A 16,609-nucleotide genomic window follows, 5' to 3' on the forward strand; every position below is an offset into this window, starting at 1 on the left:
AAAATTCACCTTGGCTTTTTAAAAAAAATCTACTCCGACGATAGACTACTTTCCTGAAAATTGTGGCTTGTTATGAGATATTCTGACAATCGCGTAATTTCGAAAATTCGAATAACACAACAAGGCGAACGGCGCTATAACAATGCACAATACAAGCTATGCCGACGTCTATGTTTTTTTTTGAGCAGCATACCTGTAAAAATGCTGCACTATAGTCTTCGCTGATATCCACAAGTGTTGGCAGTAATTCGTAGAAATGAGAAATATGTGCTTCAAATAAGTGGTAGTGAAGGTCTATAGGCTACTGTCCTTCACGTTTCTTACTGCGAAATTAAGATGACCAAAAAGCTTCTCGCAGCCTTTCTTTTTGCTGCCTCTTCAATAGGCTTGGAGTGTGCATTTTTCACAAAACGAAAAAACGATTGGAATATAAGAAAGGTAAATTTTTCTATTTCACTTTCAAATTAGCTTCACAGAATAATTTATTCGATTGCGATTTAAAGTCTTTTTGATGACTTGCTTCTCGTTGACGCTGGTAATTTACCGCAATGGTTGAATATAGCTTACTCACGTACGTTTCAGCGATGTGTTGTCATTCTTATACATGCGTTCGTATTCAGCTGGTACCACATTAAACGTTAAACAGGGTGGGCTGATATATAAACGTGTAATTATGGCCCAAGGGAGTGAACACAAACATGTAATTATTGGTGAAGCGAGGGAAGTTCCATATTAGGGCTGATGGGAACGCTTCAGTGATCATCCCATCACTGCCTGCTTATAGGTTCTTTATTATCCCCATGATTATAATCATCATCTGCGCATTATGTGTGGTATGTGCGATGAGGGACACTCCCGCCACGTGTACTTGTTTATCTTTCTCCGTTGACCTCTTTTCACTGGCTAAAGGTATGTTCAGACTGCGGTCGTAACGTTAGCAAAGCACGCATCTGTCATAAAAACAGTATTGCGTGTTACAAGCGTTAAGATCGTTAACAATGCTGGTCGTTCACATTGTCAGTGGCGTCTCAGTGGATTTCAACATGGCGCCTGTAAACAGACTACGTACACAACTACGCACACTACTCGAACTACGCACACAAGCTACTACGCACACACACAGCCATGTCCGTTGGGCCGTTGCTCTAACTGGGGATGCCGGTAGTCGCGTCACCGGAAATTTAAAACTGAAACTGCGGCGCTTACTGGCCACGCCGTAACTGTCGTATCTGTATGAAACGTAAAAGTAGCGGGCCTTCCAACAATTACGCTCGCGTGCGTGACGACTGTTGCGTTCTTAACGCTTCGTGTATACGATTGTAGTCCTAACAACTTAGTTGCGCCTTTTGCGTTTGCGCTTCCGTTTCTTGCGAAATATCTGCACATTACGTACGTAGTCTGAACGTACCTTAACAAATGTTAAACGTAATCGCTCGGCGCAGGACACGCCCGCATCGATGGGAAGATTCTCGAACGTTATCGATAGTTCTATCCGTTGTCCGTTGTCACTGAACCTTGTATAATCTGATTGTATACGCGACGCGAATTGTGTAGCACTTTATGGCATGCACGCGGAAAATTATGTGGCACCTTCGACGAGTCATGTATGAAGGCCGACACGCATGACCCGCTGATTAGATTTTCGACGATCGCCGACGTTGCTCGCCGCTATCGTTGTGCTTGAGTGTTACTTTTGTTGCTGGGCACAAGTTCGCCGAATAAGGAGTTATAACCGTGCCACACGGGCAAAGTAAAGTTCACTTTGAGCGAGTGCACTTCAGCGCGCTGAGTGTCACTTTGGCTTCGCGCTGCTATATATGAGAAAGAAAAGTGTTCTTTCAAATTGATGGCCATGGGGATCGGGAGTCAGACGGGAAAGCATACATTTGTTAATATAAAAATGTGTGCACGAAAACAGTTTATTCTTGTTAGAAACAACATTTACAATCCACCTTTACAAGCGCCGGCATGCGACGGAAACTTGACCAGCAACAGTCAAACAAAACGACTCGATCGGTCAAACGACTGCGCCGCCATTACCCGGCGTGGTCGTGAACAGCCCGAAAGCGAGAGTATGAGAGAAGTTTTTTGCTGTTATTGTTTTTTTTGCGGTGTGGCACATTATATTATCTACTTGTGACCTTAGCAATTCAAAACAATGTTACTAAAAATTACTCCTGTCTCTTCTTTCAATAATACTTTACCTACTTTTTACTCATTGCTAACGAGGCTATACACTTCGCCGCCACGAAGTGAGTTCGCCGAACACAGTCACCAGCGAGTATCACTAAGCGTTCCCGTGTGGCAGCTTGCGAATGACACTAGCCGCGAAGTGCACTCGCTCAAAGTGCACTTTACTTTGTCCGTGCCACACGGGTATTCTATTTGTAAATCATATTTTCGACACTGCGTCGCCTTCATCGTCCCTACAATGTGACAATATGTCGCATGTACGATGAGGGTCACTCCTAGCGTTTCCCAATTGCCTCGTCTTCAGCCAGGGTACTCAATCATGGACACTCGAATTTCCTCATCTCTTCACACCATCTAATTCTCTGCCGCAATCCACCACGTTCTTTTCCTATGACACCTATCTTCATACTCCGAAAAGATACAGGGTGTCTGCAATTCGCGTCATGCATGACCTGCCCACTCCACGGTTTGGTCTAACCTTTAATTGAAAGATCAACTAACCCAATTGGTTCGCGCATGCTACTGCCCCTTACCTAGCTCTATCATTACACATGTTATTTTTGATTGCACCGCCATTTCAATTGTCATTAGGTTCCGTACAAATGTCTTTGTTATGTTCTAAATTGCAGGTGCATAGGTTACTTCTCATAGAAGGCACTGTTGGTTTGACCACGTGGGTCACCACATGACATATATTAAATTAAAGAGTGGAGACCTTGTTTGTGAAAAAAGGTGCCTGTAAAATTTATTGTTCGTAACTGACCACTCTTAGTCATTGAGATGACATGTAAATATCCCGGCACTTCTAAGCACTTTGATGTGGTCATTGATCCTGTGCCGAACCACAGTCGACAGTGAGCACCTGATACAGACGTGGGGGCAGAGCACATCAGGATGTGACCATGCCTTCAGGGGCCCACCCCTGCCCCAGGTTTCAGGTGGTCTAAAGACCCCTCTTCCCAGCTCAAAGATTACGTCGAGGAATTTCCTTCACCCGAGTGAGCTTATGAAGACGAGAGGAGACACACTAGTAGATCTGAGCATGTACCGGCTGACGGAGAAGAAATTTTTAGGCTGCAAAGATGGGGCGGGCATTGAAGGGAACGGAATTAGGAGGCTACCAGGTGAAGATGTCGAATACAATATTATTGTGGTTGTGACCGCCACTGTGAACCCAGTGGACACTGATGGTAAAATAGGAAATGTGGCCTATGAACTTCCTCAGAGATACGCAATAATTGCTTCTGTAACTTCTAGTGCTTTGGCATTCTCTCTGCACTTTCCGGAAGCTATGTATGTTAGAGCACTGCACGGGCCTATGTTTTCAGCCCGGGCCCGGCCGGGGCCCGGAAATAATCTACGTTACCCGCCCGGCCCGGCCCGCCACCCTTTACCTTAAGCCCGAGCCCGGCTCGAAACCGGCCCGAACGCGGGGCGAGACCGAAAAAGATCACCGAGCAGCATAAAAAAAATTGAATAAAGAAGAGAATGAAAGGAATTGATTCTTAAGGCATAAACACATGTCATATGCAATTATGAACACCATTTGAGCCGTCTGAATGCAATACCAGCGCGCGAAGTAGTACGAAGTACCCTGAGGAGCAGTATCGCCAGCAGTTTCCAAGGGCGCGACCTTGGTGCGGCCCAATCCACTGCTCGTTGCTAACGCCAGAAGTGTTATTAGCATGCGCGAAGCACTTGACTCGCTCGTCGATAGCTGTGATGCTGGTATTATTGCATTAACAGAAACGTGGCTACAACCTCAAGTGCAAGATTGTGAAATATTTGACCTGTCCCGTTTCCGTATCTTCCGTTGCGATCGCACTGCTCGCCAAGGCGGAGGCGTACTACTCGCTATTTCAAAGTCCTTGCTGTGTCATCAAGTCCACATTCACTGTAACCTTGAAGTTGTGTGTGCTTGCGTTGATATCGGTCATCGTAAAATTACGATCGTTGTTTGCTACCGCTCTTCCTCCTACCCACCCACTTTTACCGCTGAGCTTCACGATGTGCTTAACACACTTACTTTGCGGCATCCTTCAAACCCCATTATATTACTGGGGGATTTCAACTTCCCCAACATATGCTGGACTACTGATCCTCCGCGCTGTTCTCCATTTTCTTCGCAAAGTAATGACTTTCTTGATCTCTGCTCTTTATTTTCCCTATCGCACTTAGTACTGGAACCAACAAGGCTCTCAGCCAGCGCTGCTAACATCCTTGACTTAATCTTATGCTCTCATCCTGACATGGTTACCAATGTTTCATGCTTACCGGGCTTAAGCGATCACCTGGGTCTTTCTTTCAACATATTGTCTCCTGTGTTAAAACCAGTTATTGAAAAAAAAGTAATTTATCACATGACAGGGCAAATTTTGACGATATTAATATTGAGCTAGCTAACTTTCTTGATCCTTTTTTCAGCCAATTTGATGATCGCACTGTTGATGAGAACTGGATCGTTTTCAAAAATAAAATATACGAGCTCACCGATAAGTTTATTCCATCAAGTGAAATATCATGTAATGTTAAGAAGCCCTGGTTCAACTCCCAGTTAAAAAGGCTTTCCAACCGGAAAAAAACGACTGTATCGAATAGCAAATAAAAGTGCGCTGGCTTCGAAATGGGATGCTTATAAGGAGGCAAACGATACCTACATAGAGGCTTTAAAACTTGCCAAACAGGCATTCCACGTACACACATTGCCCAAAATGCTTGCGAATGACCCCCAAAAGTTTTGGCGTGTTATTAACCCCTCAAAAGATAATGCGGTCACGCTGATCGATTCCAGTGGTTCACCGGTACCCGATGATGTATGTCCCCGTGTACTTAATTCTGTATTTTGTAACAACTTCGTCGCATGTACTGATCCTGTGCTTCCAACTTTTGAGTGTTGCAATTACCCAGCTATGGATTTTATAATCATTGAACCTCTTGGGATCGAAAATGTAATTAAAGGTCTAAAGTTGTCATCAAGTCCTGGTGCTGATTTGATTAACGCAAAATTTCTGAAAAATACTGTTGTTTATTCATCTATTCTACTTTCAAGAATTTTTCAGCAATCTCTAGACACCCATCAGCTCCCTGCAGATTGGAAGGTCGGGAAGGTGGTCCCACTTCACAAGTCCGGCAGCAAAAATTCGCCCCTCAACTACCGCCCCATTTCCCTCACCAGCATTCCTTGTAAGGTTCTTGAGCATATTTTCTACTCGCATTTAGCAAAGCACTTAGACAATAATTCATTTTTAACTAAAGTACAACATGGCTTCCGAAAAAACTTGTCTTGCGAAACTCAACTTCTTTCTTTTACTCACAGCCTTCATCTTATTCTTGACAAAGGTTCATTCGCTGACTGTTTTCTTTGACTTCGCCAAGGCCTTCGACAAAGTGTGTCATAGATTGCTTCTATTAAACTTACCAAACTTAATCTTGATCCTAACCTGTTTGCATGGCTCGAACATTTTCTTCTTAATCGGTCACAGTAGGTTGCGTCAAATAACCATATATCCCCATTTAGCCCCGTAGACTCTGGTGTGCCCCAAGGATCAGTTCTAGGCCCTCTTCTTTTGCTAATTTACATTAACGATTTACCCAATGATATTTCTTCTAGCATTTACCTTTTCGCAGATGACTGTGTTATCCTCTGTGAAATCTCGGACAGTTTTGATAACAAGTTCCTACAAGACGATATTAACGCTATCTCTAACTGGTGTGACGTATGGTTAATGCAACTTAACGTAAGTAAATGTAAATGTATGCGTGTAACTCGTAGCAATATTCCTCCGCAGAACTATTATCTTAATAATACTCCCCTAGAAGCCGTAACATCCTATAAATACCTAGGCGTCCATATAACCTCGACACTTTCCTGGTCATTACACATCGATAAGGTAATCAACAATACTAACCGCACGCTAGGTTATATTCGCCGAAATTTTTCTTCTGCTCCTATGTCATTGAAGTTAATCTTATACAAAACGCTTATTAGGAGCAAAATGGAGTACGCCTCATCCATCTGGGACCCTCGCCTTCAAACCCTTATTCAATCACTTGAACTAATCCAAAACAATGCTGCGCGTTTCATTTGTAGTAATTAAAGTCGCACCTCAAGCGTAACTTCGATGAAAAATTCCTTGCTACTTCCTCTACTCTCCGCCCGACGTAAGTGCTCTCGCCTTGCTTTATTTCATAAACTATATTTCCATAATTCCTACCTGCGCGATAATCTTATATCATCTCCTACCTACACTTCCTCTCGCATTGACCATAGCCATAAGGTTTGAACAATTCATTGCCACACCACAACCTGTCAAGAATCATTTATTCCGAGGACCTCTCAAGAATGGAACCACCTTCCCGGCGCAGTTGTTGCAATCAAGGACAACTCAAAGTTTCGTTCGGCCATATCCGACATAATCGCTCCTTGATACTATTAACTAATCAGTTTTTCTGTAATAACTAAACCACTTTTGCTGCTTTGTTAGTTACTTTTGTATGTTTTTTTTGCTTTTTTTTACCCACTCCCCTCTGTAATACCTCGGTCTTGAGGGTAGAATAAATAAATAAATATCGCAGCGCCGCCACAGTATTTTTCCACGTCGGGCGCCTCACTGCAAAGCATGTGGTGCCCCAGCCGCTCGTCCCACTCAACCGTGTTCTAGTACACTATAGCCGAAGCGCAGCACAACCGGTCGTGAGCGCAGCGCATGGATGGAGTAAATGGAGAAAGAAAGCTTCCCTTGCCTCCATGGTGCAGCGTATTGCGCTGCTGCTAGGCGGTCGGTTGAGAACACGCCTGCAATCATAGATGGACGCAGTGCCATATTTTAGCTGCGGGACGAATTATCTTATCTTACCAGTCATCGTTTTACCAATTCGCCTTTGAAGAATCAGCAAGTTGCGAACGCGCTGGCACCGCGCTGATAGCATTAATTACATTGATTTAGGTAAGGAATACAATGGCATCCTTTGGTTTGAGGCGACATCGGTCAGATCGCAGTTGTCCCGCCTAGAGTTCAGATCCCTCTACTTCTTCGTGAAGATCATGAAGTGATGCCGATGACGGAGATCGTCTAGAGTGCCCACAAGGGACTCTTCCACGCTAGAATTCCAATGACGGCTGCAGATCTTCGGATTGTGAGTGTGACCGCCAAGCAGTGCGTGGAGAAATTGTCAGGAAAGTGCTCGTGAGTTGCTCGTTTCCATGTGAAACCTCCCAGAATCCCAATGGCAACACTGCCGGCAGAACGCGCGCAAATGGCCAAGCCTTTTGACAAAGTACGAGTGGATTTTGCTGGGCCAATATACGTAAAAGGGGGTGAATTCGTTGAGAAAGCTCATGTACCCTTCACGTGTGGCGTAGTACGAGCCATTCAATTGCAACTTGGTACATGTGCTATATTTGAATTTGGAAACAAAATTTGGAGCCATCATAAACAGTCACCCGTTAACCTATCTTTTTATAACATCTGAGGAAGCAGAAGTAAATCCAGCTCCTTTCTTGCCGTGTCGGAGGATCTCTGTCTTTCCGAGCTTGAAAACGCTCGAGACAGAAGACACGACGCATACAAACCCTATTGCAAAACCCGGTACTCGGTGTCCAGCGCCATGCAGCATCCAGCGCGTCCCAGTGTGACGCGCTGGGTGCTGGAGCACCTTGCCGGTGCGGCATACTGGAAGGCGCTGAGCACGGGTGCGAAAAGCAGCTCTAGAGCGAGTAACATGCGGTACCTGGCTACCGTGTGTATTAAAAAAAAGAAAACACAACGCATTTGAATGTTGTAAGAAAAAGAAGAAGAAAAAAAAAAAAACTACCACCACAACCAGGATTCGATCCTTTGAGCAATATTGATATCTCAAGCCGTACGTTGCGACTATGCCACGCCAACACGTGATGACTCACGAATAATTTACCATGTTAACTCCAATGCGGCAGTTTTAGATGCTGCTTTGCACACCCACGGCAGATGCACTTTAACCAAGGTCGATCCACATAGGTCGCGAAGCTTCGGGCGAAAAGCGGTTCAGAACCAATTGTCACTGACATCAGCAAGGGTGGTTATGGGAGCAGCGATTGAAGCGCGACTATGTTTGGAGGGAATAAACACTAGGAAAGAAAAAAAATCGTTTTTAAAATAAAGCGAGACGCAGTTAGATTCATTCAACGAAAATAAAATTCCTAATTCATTTTATATATGCATGGCGAGAAAAGATACAACTGTATTTTACTAGATCATTATCAATATATACCTTTTTTCAGGGCCCACCGTGAGAGCGCCCATCGATAGCGGCGGGCGTTTGACGCCGCTATCACTTGCAATGCTATGCAACTCTGGGAGTGCGTGGAAAGGCGCGCTCGTAAAGTTCACCTGTTACAATACGCCCCCCTCATATGTGTTGTGCTGCATGTCGACGTTTGTCTGAATTAGGTGACGCGGGTAGTTTTATTGTTTCTTAACCTGTGCAGTCAAAAGTAGTGAGTTGCGACCGTCAGATACTTGTTTAGTTTTTTTCGTGCAACAGCGCTGGCCGACGGGCTTGGCGTCCGACGAAAGGACGAGCACTCTACGCAATCTACGCCGAAAGTGTTCGTCGGCCTCCAAAGAAAGTATGTTCTGTACAGCGATGCGACTTCGACACCCGTACGGCTGATCTTTTCCGGCATCGCTTTTGGCGCTGAAAACTCGGAACGCCCATGAAGTCGAATGGCGGGGCATTTGAATATACAGCTCTAGTGGCAGGCCTCCGAAAACAAATTTCGCACCTATGAGAACAAAATGACGTCACTTCTGTTTTTGACGGATATGACGTCAAATTATTTTTTCTTCCGCCGGAAGTGTTCTCTCCTCACACAGATGGCGCTAAGCCCCAGGAACCGCCGGTAAGCAACCATGTTTTGAACGGATGGGCTTCTATGGAAGCTTCGCTACCAGGTATATCTACCTTGCTTTAACCCCGCAAGTAAAACTGATGCCTCTATAAGAAAGAAAAAGTTGTCCGTGTTAAACAACAGGTATTACAAGTGCCGCAACACTGATTTTCGGTTACAATTAGAATTCTAATTTCAAAAAAATCTTTGAGATGAAGCACTGACCCGGGAGCCAGGAGCCATTTCGTGTTCTTCGCGCGAGGGAAATGCAATATTTTCTTAGTTCAACAATGCGTTTCAATCGACCCATCTGTGTAGTCACATATCTCCGTCCGCGAAGCGTCGGTTACTATACAGCTGGCAGCAGAAGGCGGCAGCACATACAGGTATGCTAATAACGCGTCACATCGGCGCTCATCGCTTCTTGTGCTTACATGGCTGACACGAAACAAATTTTTATTTAAGAACACTGACGATAAAGCTGAAATATGGAGTGATTTTTCCTTGTTAGATTTGTTTATCCCTGAGCCCAGACGGGCCGATAGCATCTAGACGGACTGAGTGGGTATGCGGGACCTATTCTTCGGTGGAAGGGAACAATCTCGGCCTGGATAACTAGTGAATTACGGGTCTGTATGTGAGCCTCACAACTTTCCTTGCTATAATTTTTAGTACACTAACAAAAAACGGAAGCGCTCGAGTTTCCCCGCTTTGTTATCGCTCCGATAATATTAATCAGCGGCAGGCTTCCTTGGTGCGATTGCTGGGATTGTTCATTTCCTGTCGACTACACAACACTCGGACAACTCGCAGTCATCGGTTGTCTCATCGCTTATAAACAAATATAAAAGAATTACAGGAACACTGTCACGGACACTGACATAAGAAGTGCGGCGAACTTGAACGAAAGGCCAGGAGGCACTACTGCTGAGCAATGAGCCTTCGTTGACCAGTGTCACATACACATGCCTAAAAGGAGCAGCTCACGCACTTTTATTCCAAGCTGCGACACGAAAATAACAATAATGACCTCGAAAAGAGCATGAGACTCGTATCTCCCAATAAAAGTGTATCATCATTTAATATTCAATAGCGCCTATACTCCTTGCATACTTGAACCATTGTGCGCACAAACGCAACCAGCACCGTTTCCAGTACGAGCCGGCGAACTCAGGCGAGAACCAGTGCGTTTGCAGCACATACCACTGCGTGGCAGCGTCATAGCAGGGAAACCAGCGTCTCGTCCACTAGGAGCCAACTCACATCCAGCGACCTCACTGGTGTCCCAGTGACTCCGAGTGAGCGCCAGCGTTCCCAGTGCGATGCAGTGTAAAAAAAAAAAGTACTAGTTTTTACTAGGCAGTGGAAGACGCTGGTTTTTGCAATAGGGAAGCTGCTTGAAACGTCGACTCAACGACGAGAAATTGAAGAAAACTTATGGTATAACGAGTACCTGGTTTCGCTCCGGAAGTGCCCAAAAAAGACCTACTATGGCTCCAGCTCAAATGAGAACAAATGACACGGTTATCACACCAGGTGACATTTTACCAAAAGTGCGGGGTAAATTAAGAACCGTGATGGAGAGTTGTCCGGTTGTCAAAGAGCTACTGCGTACTTATAGCTTGAAATTGTCGAACGGCCGAGTAGTCTCGCGACGGGTCAGGCGTTTGTAACTTTATAAATGCGCCTCTAACACATATGGGGCCGGGAGTGTTGAAAATGTTTGTTTCAGGTTGTGAAGTAGCATCGTGTGCTATATGGGTGACGAACGGAATTGGACAAGAGGTGAACAGGAGCGCCTGGGCAATGCACCGTGCGCTGCATGCGCACGAGTTCTGGCACAAAGGCGAAGACGAGGTGACGTGCTCTCTGTCTATATTTCCGAAGTCTTTCCCGTACCCTGCAATGAAGCCTGCTCCTTCTTCTGAAAATACAGTCGCCTTCACATATGCAATGAAGCAATGATGGTAACTCGTTCCAGCTGACATTACACTTCACGGGAAAGTCTTAAAAGAGCCAAGAGCTGATGCGCCGAATTGAAGATGAATGTTATTTTAAAGCGAAGCTCTTAAAGTACTAAAGATATATACAAACCACAAATTGGACTCTATCCCCTGTTCTTTGCCACTGCGTCATGATCGGTAACACGAGGCGGGGGTGAGGGTACCAAGCTGATGGCGTAGTCTTTGGATAAGACTTGGTCGCTGTTCTCTGGTATTGTGAGCCAAATGACCATGGTAAGGCTTACTTATTGCGACCACCTCTGCTGATATTGGGTCAATATCAGCAGATGTGTCTATAGAGACGTCTATAGGTCTGGTCTTAAAGGTGGATTAGTTTGCATATTGACTGCCTGGGCAATCTCGGTATGGATTGGGTGTATTGGGGAATCACATGACTGCGTCAGCAGGTATTGGATAAGTCTCATGTGTGTGGGGCCTTGATGTAGTGTGTTAAGATATATCGAAGTGCGTGTTGACGGCCTGGGTAATCTCAGTATCTCTGGTGTATACTGGGGGATGCCAAGCCTTGCATCGATTCAGAGGAGCCATCTTTACTGGCTATGTAGTGGACGGCGTTTTTTCGTGAATAAACAGTGAGTCTTTGGTTGTAGCCCAGCGTGTTCTGAAGAGCGATAGAGCTCAGAGATTGCTTTCTTTTCATGCGAGTCCTCTAGATTTAGACGTCTCGTGCTTCCGTCTATTTAGTTTACTTGCGCATCTGTAAGTTTGTCTGTCCAGTTCAGATGAGGTTGGGGAATGTTTGAGAAGGACAATGGTGAAATAAGTCACGAGCGCGTTTAGAAATTGCCACCTTAGCTTGATCCCGGTCGTGCGGGAAAGTGTGAAACCATCGCTCGTCCTTTATAAATGTTCTGCGGAGTAACATAGGCAAAAGCACTGCTCAGTCTGGGCGAATATTGTTGCAGAATAAAATACTGCTAGATAACAGCTGCTCAATTTATATGATAATTCGCTGGTGAAACTTTCACAGGTTTACCCCTAGTCGTTAAAAAAATTCTTTACTGCACCGACCTTCGCTAAAATAAATTTCATAGGAACTGTAAAAGCGCGTGATAAGTGTCTCATATGCGCTGCCATGACCACAAGGTGGTATTGAGAGCTAGAAACGTAGTAGCGAAGTATAGCAACGACTATATTTATTTTCCGCTCTCATTTCAGTTCGTTAATACGTCAGAACACATCTGGACATACAGTACGAGTGACTGCAGACAAATTGAGTGCAAAATGGACGCAAAGGTATCAGCCACCAAGACATCGCTCGTCTTTAATAGGTCGTACTACATAGGGACAGAAAGGTACGATGTTTTCTTGAATTTCGCGAGTTAAACAGAGAAATTAAGTGTTTATTTTTCTTTTCCTCCTAGGATTCATGATGTCTTAGAAGGACAGTTTTTTGAGAAGCAAAAGGACCGCATGGCTATTCGTCGTGGAGGTATGGTAAATAGACGTGGATATATATATATATATATATATATATATATATATATATATATATACATTGACACGTCAATTCAGTGCATTTACGTGTGTTGTGCGGTTCCCGTTCGCTGGCGCTTTATTTTGCGCGCCGCGGAGGACTCTGTGAGGGGAGACGAAGAGAACGATGAAGACGTGCTGCTCGATCGGAGCAGTTCTGCTGTGTTGCCAGCTGTTGCTTGTCCTGTTATTGCGGTGACAATATGGGCCATCAGGTCATTAGGGGCAAAACTTAGTGAATGTTTGTTAATTATTCGATTATGCATTTCAATGTCTTGCGCAAGTAATGCCCGCCTCTTAGAGTAGACCAGCTCGTTAACCAGAATTGGGCTATCTACCACAGCAACCTTAGATAAATTTTGAAAGTGTTCGCTGAAACACCCTGTATATATATATATATATATATATATGATAATATATATATATATTGCCACGAGACCGTGAAGGGGGCTGCTACTGTCGGTCGGACGAAGGCGACGGCGACCGAAGTGGCCAGAGGCGCGCGACAGCCTTGCATCCGTCGCTGGCTGCTTGTCCAAACCTTGTATTAGCCATACTCACTCCCTAAATAAACGTTATCCCCGTAACATCTTTGGTGGAGGTGCAGGGTAAACCTGTCAACGTGCCGGCTCCGTCACCCAAGCACGGAACTTCGAAGCGGTCGCCGTCTTGGTTGCTCCGCGATGACCAGTGAAGTGTCGACGGTGCAGCAGCCACCGGCTCCTGTGATTCTTTTGCACCCAGAAGACCCGGGAACCTTCTATGGCACATGGATGTCGAAGAGTGGATCGACTGTACGAACTCGTCAGCAACCGCAACAGGTGGGACCCCACGGTTATGTTAGCCAACGCGATATTCTATCTGAAAGGGACGGCACGCGTGTGGTACCGGACGCATGAAGAGATCTTACAAGTGGGACGCTTGCAAGGCGAAGCTGCGTGAGTTGTTCGGCAGATCATTTGACCTGACAGCAGGCCGCTAAAAAGGAGTTGGGATCTCGTATCCAGACGACCACTGAATCGTACATTTCGTACATACAGGACGTCCTGGGGCTTTTGTCGAAAAAGTTGACGCACAAATGGCCGAAGATGACAAGATTTCGCATATTTTGAAAGGAATAGCCGACGACGCGTTTAATCTACTGGTGTGTAAGGACTGTACGACGGTCGACGCCATAGTTAAGGAATGTCAGCGCTTTGAACAAGCGAAGAGTCGCCGCATCACCCGCCAGTTCCTTCGGCTACCTAACACTGCCGCCACATCATCATGCGAAGACCCACCGACGCCTGTACCGGCTACAGCGTCAGAAGATGTAACGCGTATTGTCCGCCGCGAACTTGAAGCTCTAGCTCCTACGGCTGTTCTTCCAGACGTTCAGTCAGCCAACCTGCCCACCGTGTCACTCATAAAAGCAGTCGTCCGCCAGGAGTTCGCGAACATGGGATTATCATCGGCCGTCTGTTCCATTCGTACATCCGAACGTACCCCTGCAAATGCACCCAGAACCAGGTCTACCCTTCGCGCTACAGAAACCCAGCTGACTGGAGGACGGCAGACAACCGACCCATATGTTTCAACTGCTCTCGCGTTGGACACATTGCCCGTCACTGCCACAGTAGCTGGTCGTCGCCTTCAAACTGGAGCACTGGATCTTGGCGTCGTCCTGGAGGCAACATTCGACGGTTTTCCGCCTCGCTCTGATCCACATGCTTCCGATACTTCCGATGCCGCCGCTCCACACTCCAGGTTCAGCCGCTCACCGTCCCCACAAGGCCGTCGATCTCGATCGCCGCGACCATACCGGTCATCGTCCCCTGCACCAACTGGGACCTACGCTCCGGAAAACTAAGCCGTGCAGCTCCCGGAGGTGACGCTGCATCAGTGACCCGATATACAAATCCTCTGTTGACTGTACCTACGCGCCGAAACCTTCTGGACATTCAAGTGGACGACGTCACCGTTACGGCCCTCATAGACACCGGAGCGCAGATTTCAATAATGAGCGCTGCTCTCCGTACTCAGCTCCGCAAAGTGATTACTCCCGCAATTCAGAGCACAGTACGGGTCGCTGATGGCAGCTCGTCTGCCGTTCTTGGTATGTGCACCGCACGAGTGTGCATTGCTGGCCATCAGACCATTGGTTTCTTAGCCGTGCTTGCGCAGTGTCCCCACGACGTGATCCTCGGCCTAGACTTTCTCTCGACGCACTCAGCCCTTATCGACTGCTCCACAGGTGTACTTCAACTGGAGCTCCCTTTCGACTCCCACGTACTATCGGACACTCCCAGCCGCTTATGTTCTGTCGAGTTTCTCCACCTGCCACCGCAAGCCTCCACGTACGTCCCATTAAGTCCCTCTCCTCCTGTGTGCGATGGTGAATACGTTGTTTCCCCGATTCTCGACGTGGTCCTGATGCACTCTGTCGTTCTCCCGCACACTGTGGTTACCGTACGCGACAACAAAACCTGCCTGCCGCTTTTGAACTTTGGTCTTTCTACCCACGTGCTACCTGCTGGCATCGCGCTTGCCACCATGTCGTCGTTGCAAGAATGCGCGATTTCTGTGTTAGCCGTCGACGGCCCTCGAACTGTTTCCGGCTCTCTCACAGCCACCTCGTCGCTATGTGCCAATTTCGAGAAAATGATATCAGCCGACCTTTCGCATACGCAAGCAGAAGATCTTTGCCGGGTCTTGCTGTCGTATTCCGATATCTTTTATCTCGAAACTCGCCCTTTAGGCCAGACAACTGTTGTTCAGCACTCCATCCACACCGGTGATGCTCAACCGGTTCACCGGCGCCCTTATCGCGTTTCCGCTGCGGAACGCGCCATAATCCAAAAGGAAGTCGATAAAATGGTGGACAAGAACATCATCGAACCGTCCTCGAGTCCTTGGGCCGCTCCTGTTGTGCTGGTCAAGAAAAAGGACAACACCTGGCGATTTTGTGTTGACTATCGACACCTCAACAAGATCACGAAAAAGGACGTCTATCCCTTGCCCCGTATCGACGACGCACTCGACTGTCTTCACGGCGCCCAATATTTCTCATCTATTGACCTTCGTTCAGGTTATTGGCCGATTGCTGTTGACCCACTGGACCGCGAAAAAACCGCATTCGTAACTCCCGATGGGCTCTATCACTTTAAAGTGATGCCTTTCGGCCTTTGCAATGCGCCGGCCACATTCGAGCGCATGATGGATTCGCTTCTTCGTGGCTTGAAATGGTCAACCTGCTTGTGCTACCTTGACGATGTCATTGTTTTTTCGCCAACATTTGACAGCCATCTTCAGCGCCTCTCCACCATTCTCGAGGTATTCCGCAATGCCGGTCTCCAACTCAACGCCTCAAAATGCCGTTTCGGATGCCGTGAAATAACCGTACTTGGCCATCTCGTCAACGCGACAGGTGTTCAGCCCGATCCTGAAAAAGTTCGCGCCGTGAAGCATTTTCCTGTACCTTGTTCGGCCAAAGACGTACGCAGTTTTATAGGATTGTGCTCCTATTTCCGACGTTTTATTCGTAATTTCGCCGACATTGCGCGTCCCCTTACTGCGCTCCTCAAGAAAGACGTTGCTTTTACATGGGACTCACCCCAAGCTGCTGCCTTTTCGGCGCTTATAGATGCCCTGACGACTTCCCCTATTTTAGCGCATTTTGATCCGACTGCACCGACGGAACTTCGCACAGATGCCAGCGGCCATGGAATCGGTGCCGTCCTCGCTCAGCGTCAGAGCGGCCACGACTGTGTTATTGCGTACGCTAGCCGCCTCCTGTCCGCACCGGAGAAGAATTACTCCATCACGGAACGAGAGTGTCTTGCTCTTGTCTGGGCTGTCACCAAATTTCGTCCCTACCTGTTTGGCCGCACCTTTACCGTCGTAACTGATCATCACGCCCTCTGTTGGCTTTCTTCGCTCAAAGACCCTACAGGACGCCTTGGTCGTTGGGCTCTGCGCCTCCCAGAATACTCGGTTTTCAGTGTGCACAAGTCCGGTCAGCTTCATCAAGATGCCGACTGTCTCTCACGGCATCCCGTAGATTCCCCTG

At 46.8% G+C, this 16,609-nt stretch overlaps 1 protein-coding gene across 3 annotated transcripts in view; it reads left to right on the plus strand.

Moving 5' to 3' along the window:
* Positions 1 to 306: 306 nt before the first annotated feature.
* Positions 307 to 16,609, plus strand: part of LOC125946933 (uncharacterized) — a 127,180-nt gene continuing 110,877 nt past the window's right edge. For 2 of the 3 annotated variants that reach the window (XM_049671134.1, XM_049671133.1), the window contains exons 1-3: positions 313 to 438; positions 12,244 to 12,380; positions 12,450 to 12,517. In XM_049671134.1, coding sequence (XP_049527091.1) covers positions 337 to 438; positions 12,244 to 12,380; positions 12,450 to 12,517 — 307 coding nt within the window. In that variant the 5' untranslated portion in view covers positions 313 to 336. Of the gene's footprint in view, positions 439 to 12,243; positions 12,381 to 12,449; positions 12,518 to 16,609 lie in introns of all 3 variants that reach the window. The other variant, XR_007468004.1, reaches the window with a different exon arrangement.

This window comes from Dermacentor silvarum, chromosome 7, assembly GCF_013339745.2.
Source record: "Dermacentor silvarum isolate Dsil-2018 chromosome 7, BIME_Dsil_1.4, whole genome shotgun sequence".
Taxonomy (NCBI): Eukaryota; Metazoa; Arthropoda; class Arachnida; order Ixodida; family Ixodidae; genus Dermacentor; species Dermacentor silvarum.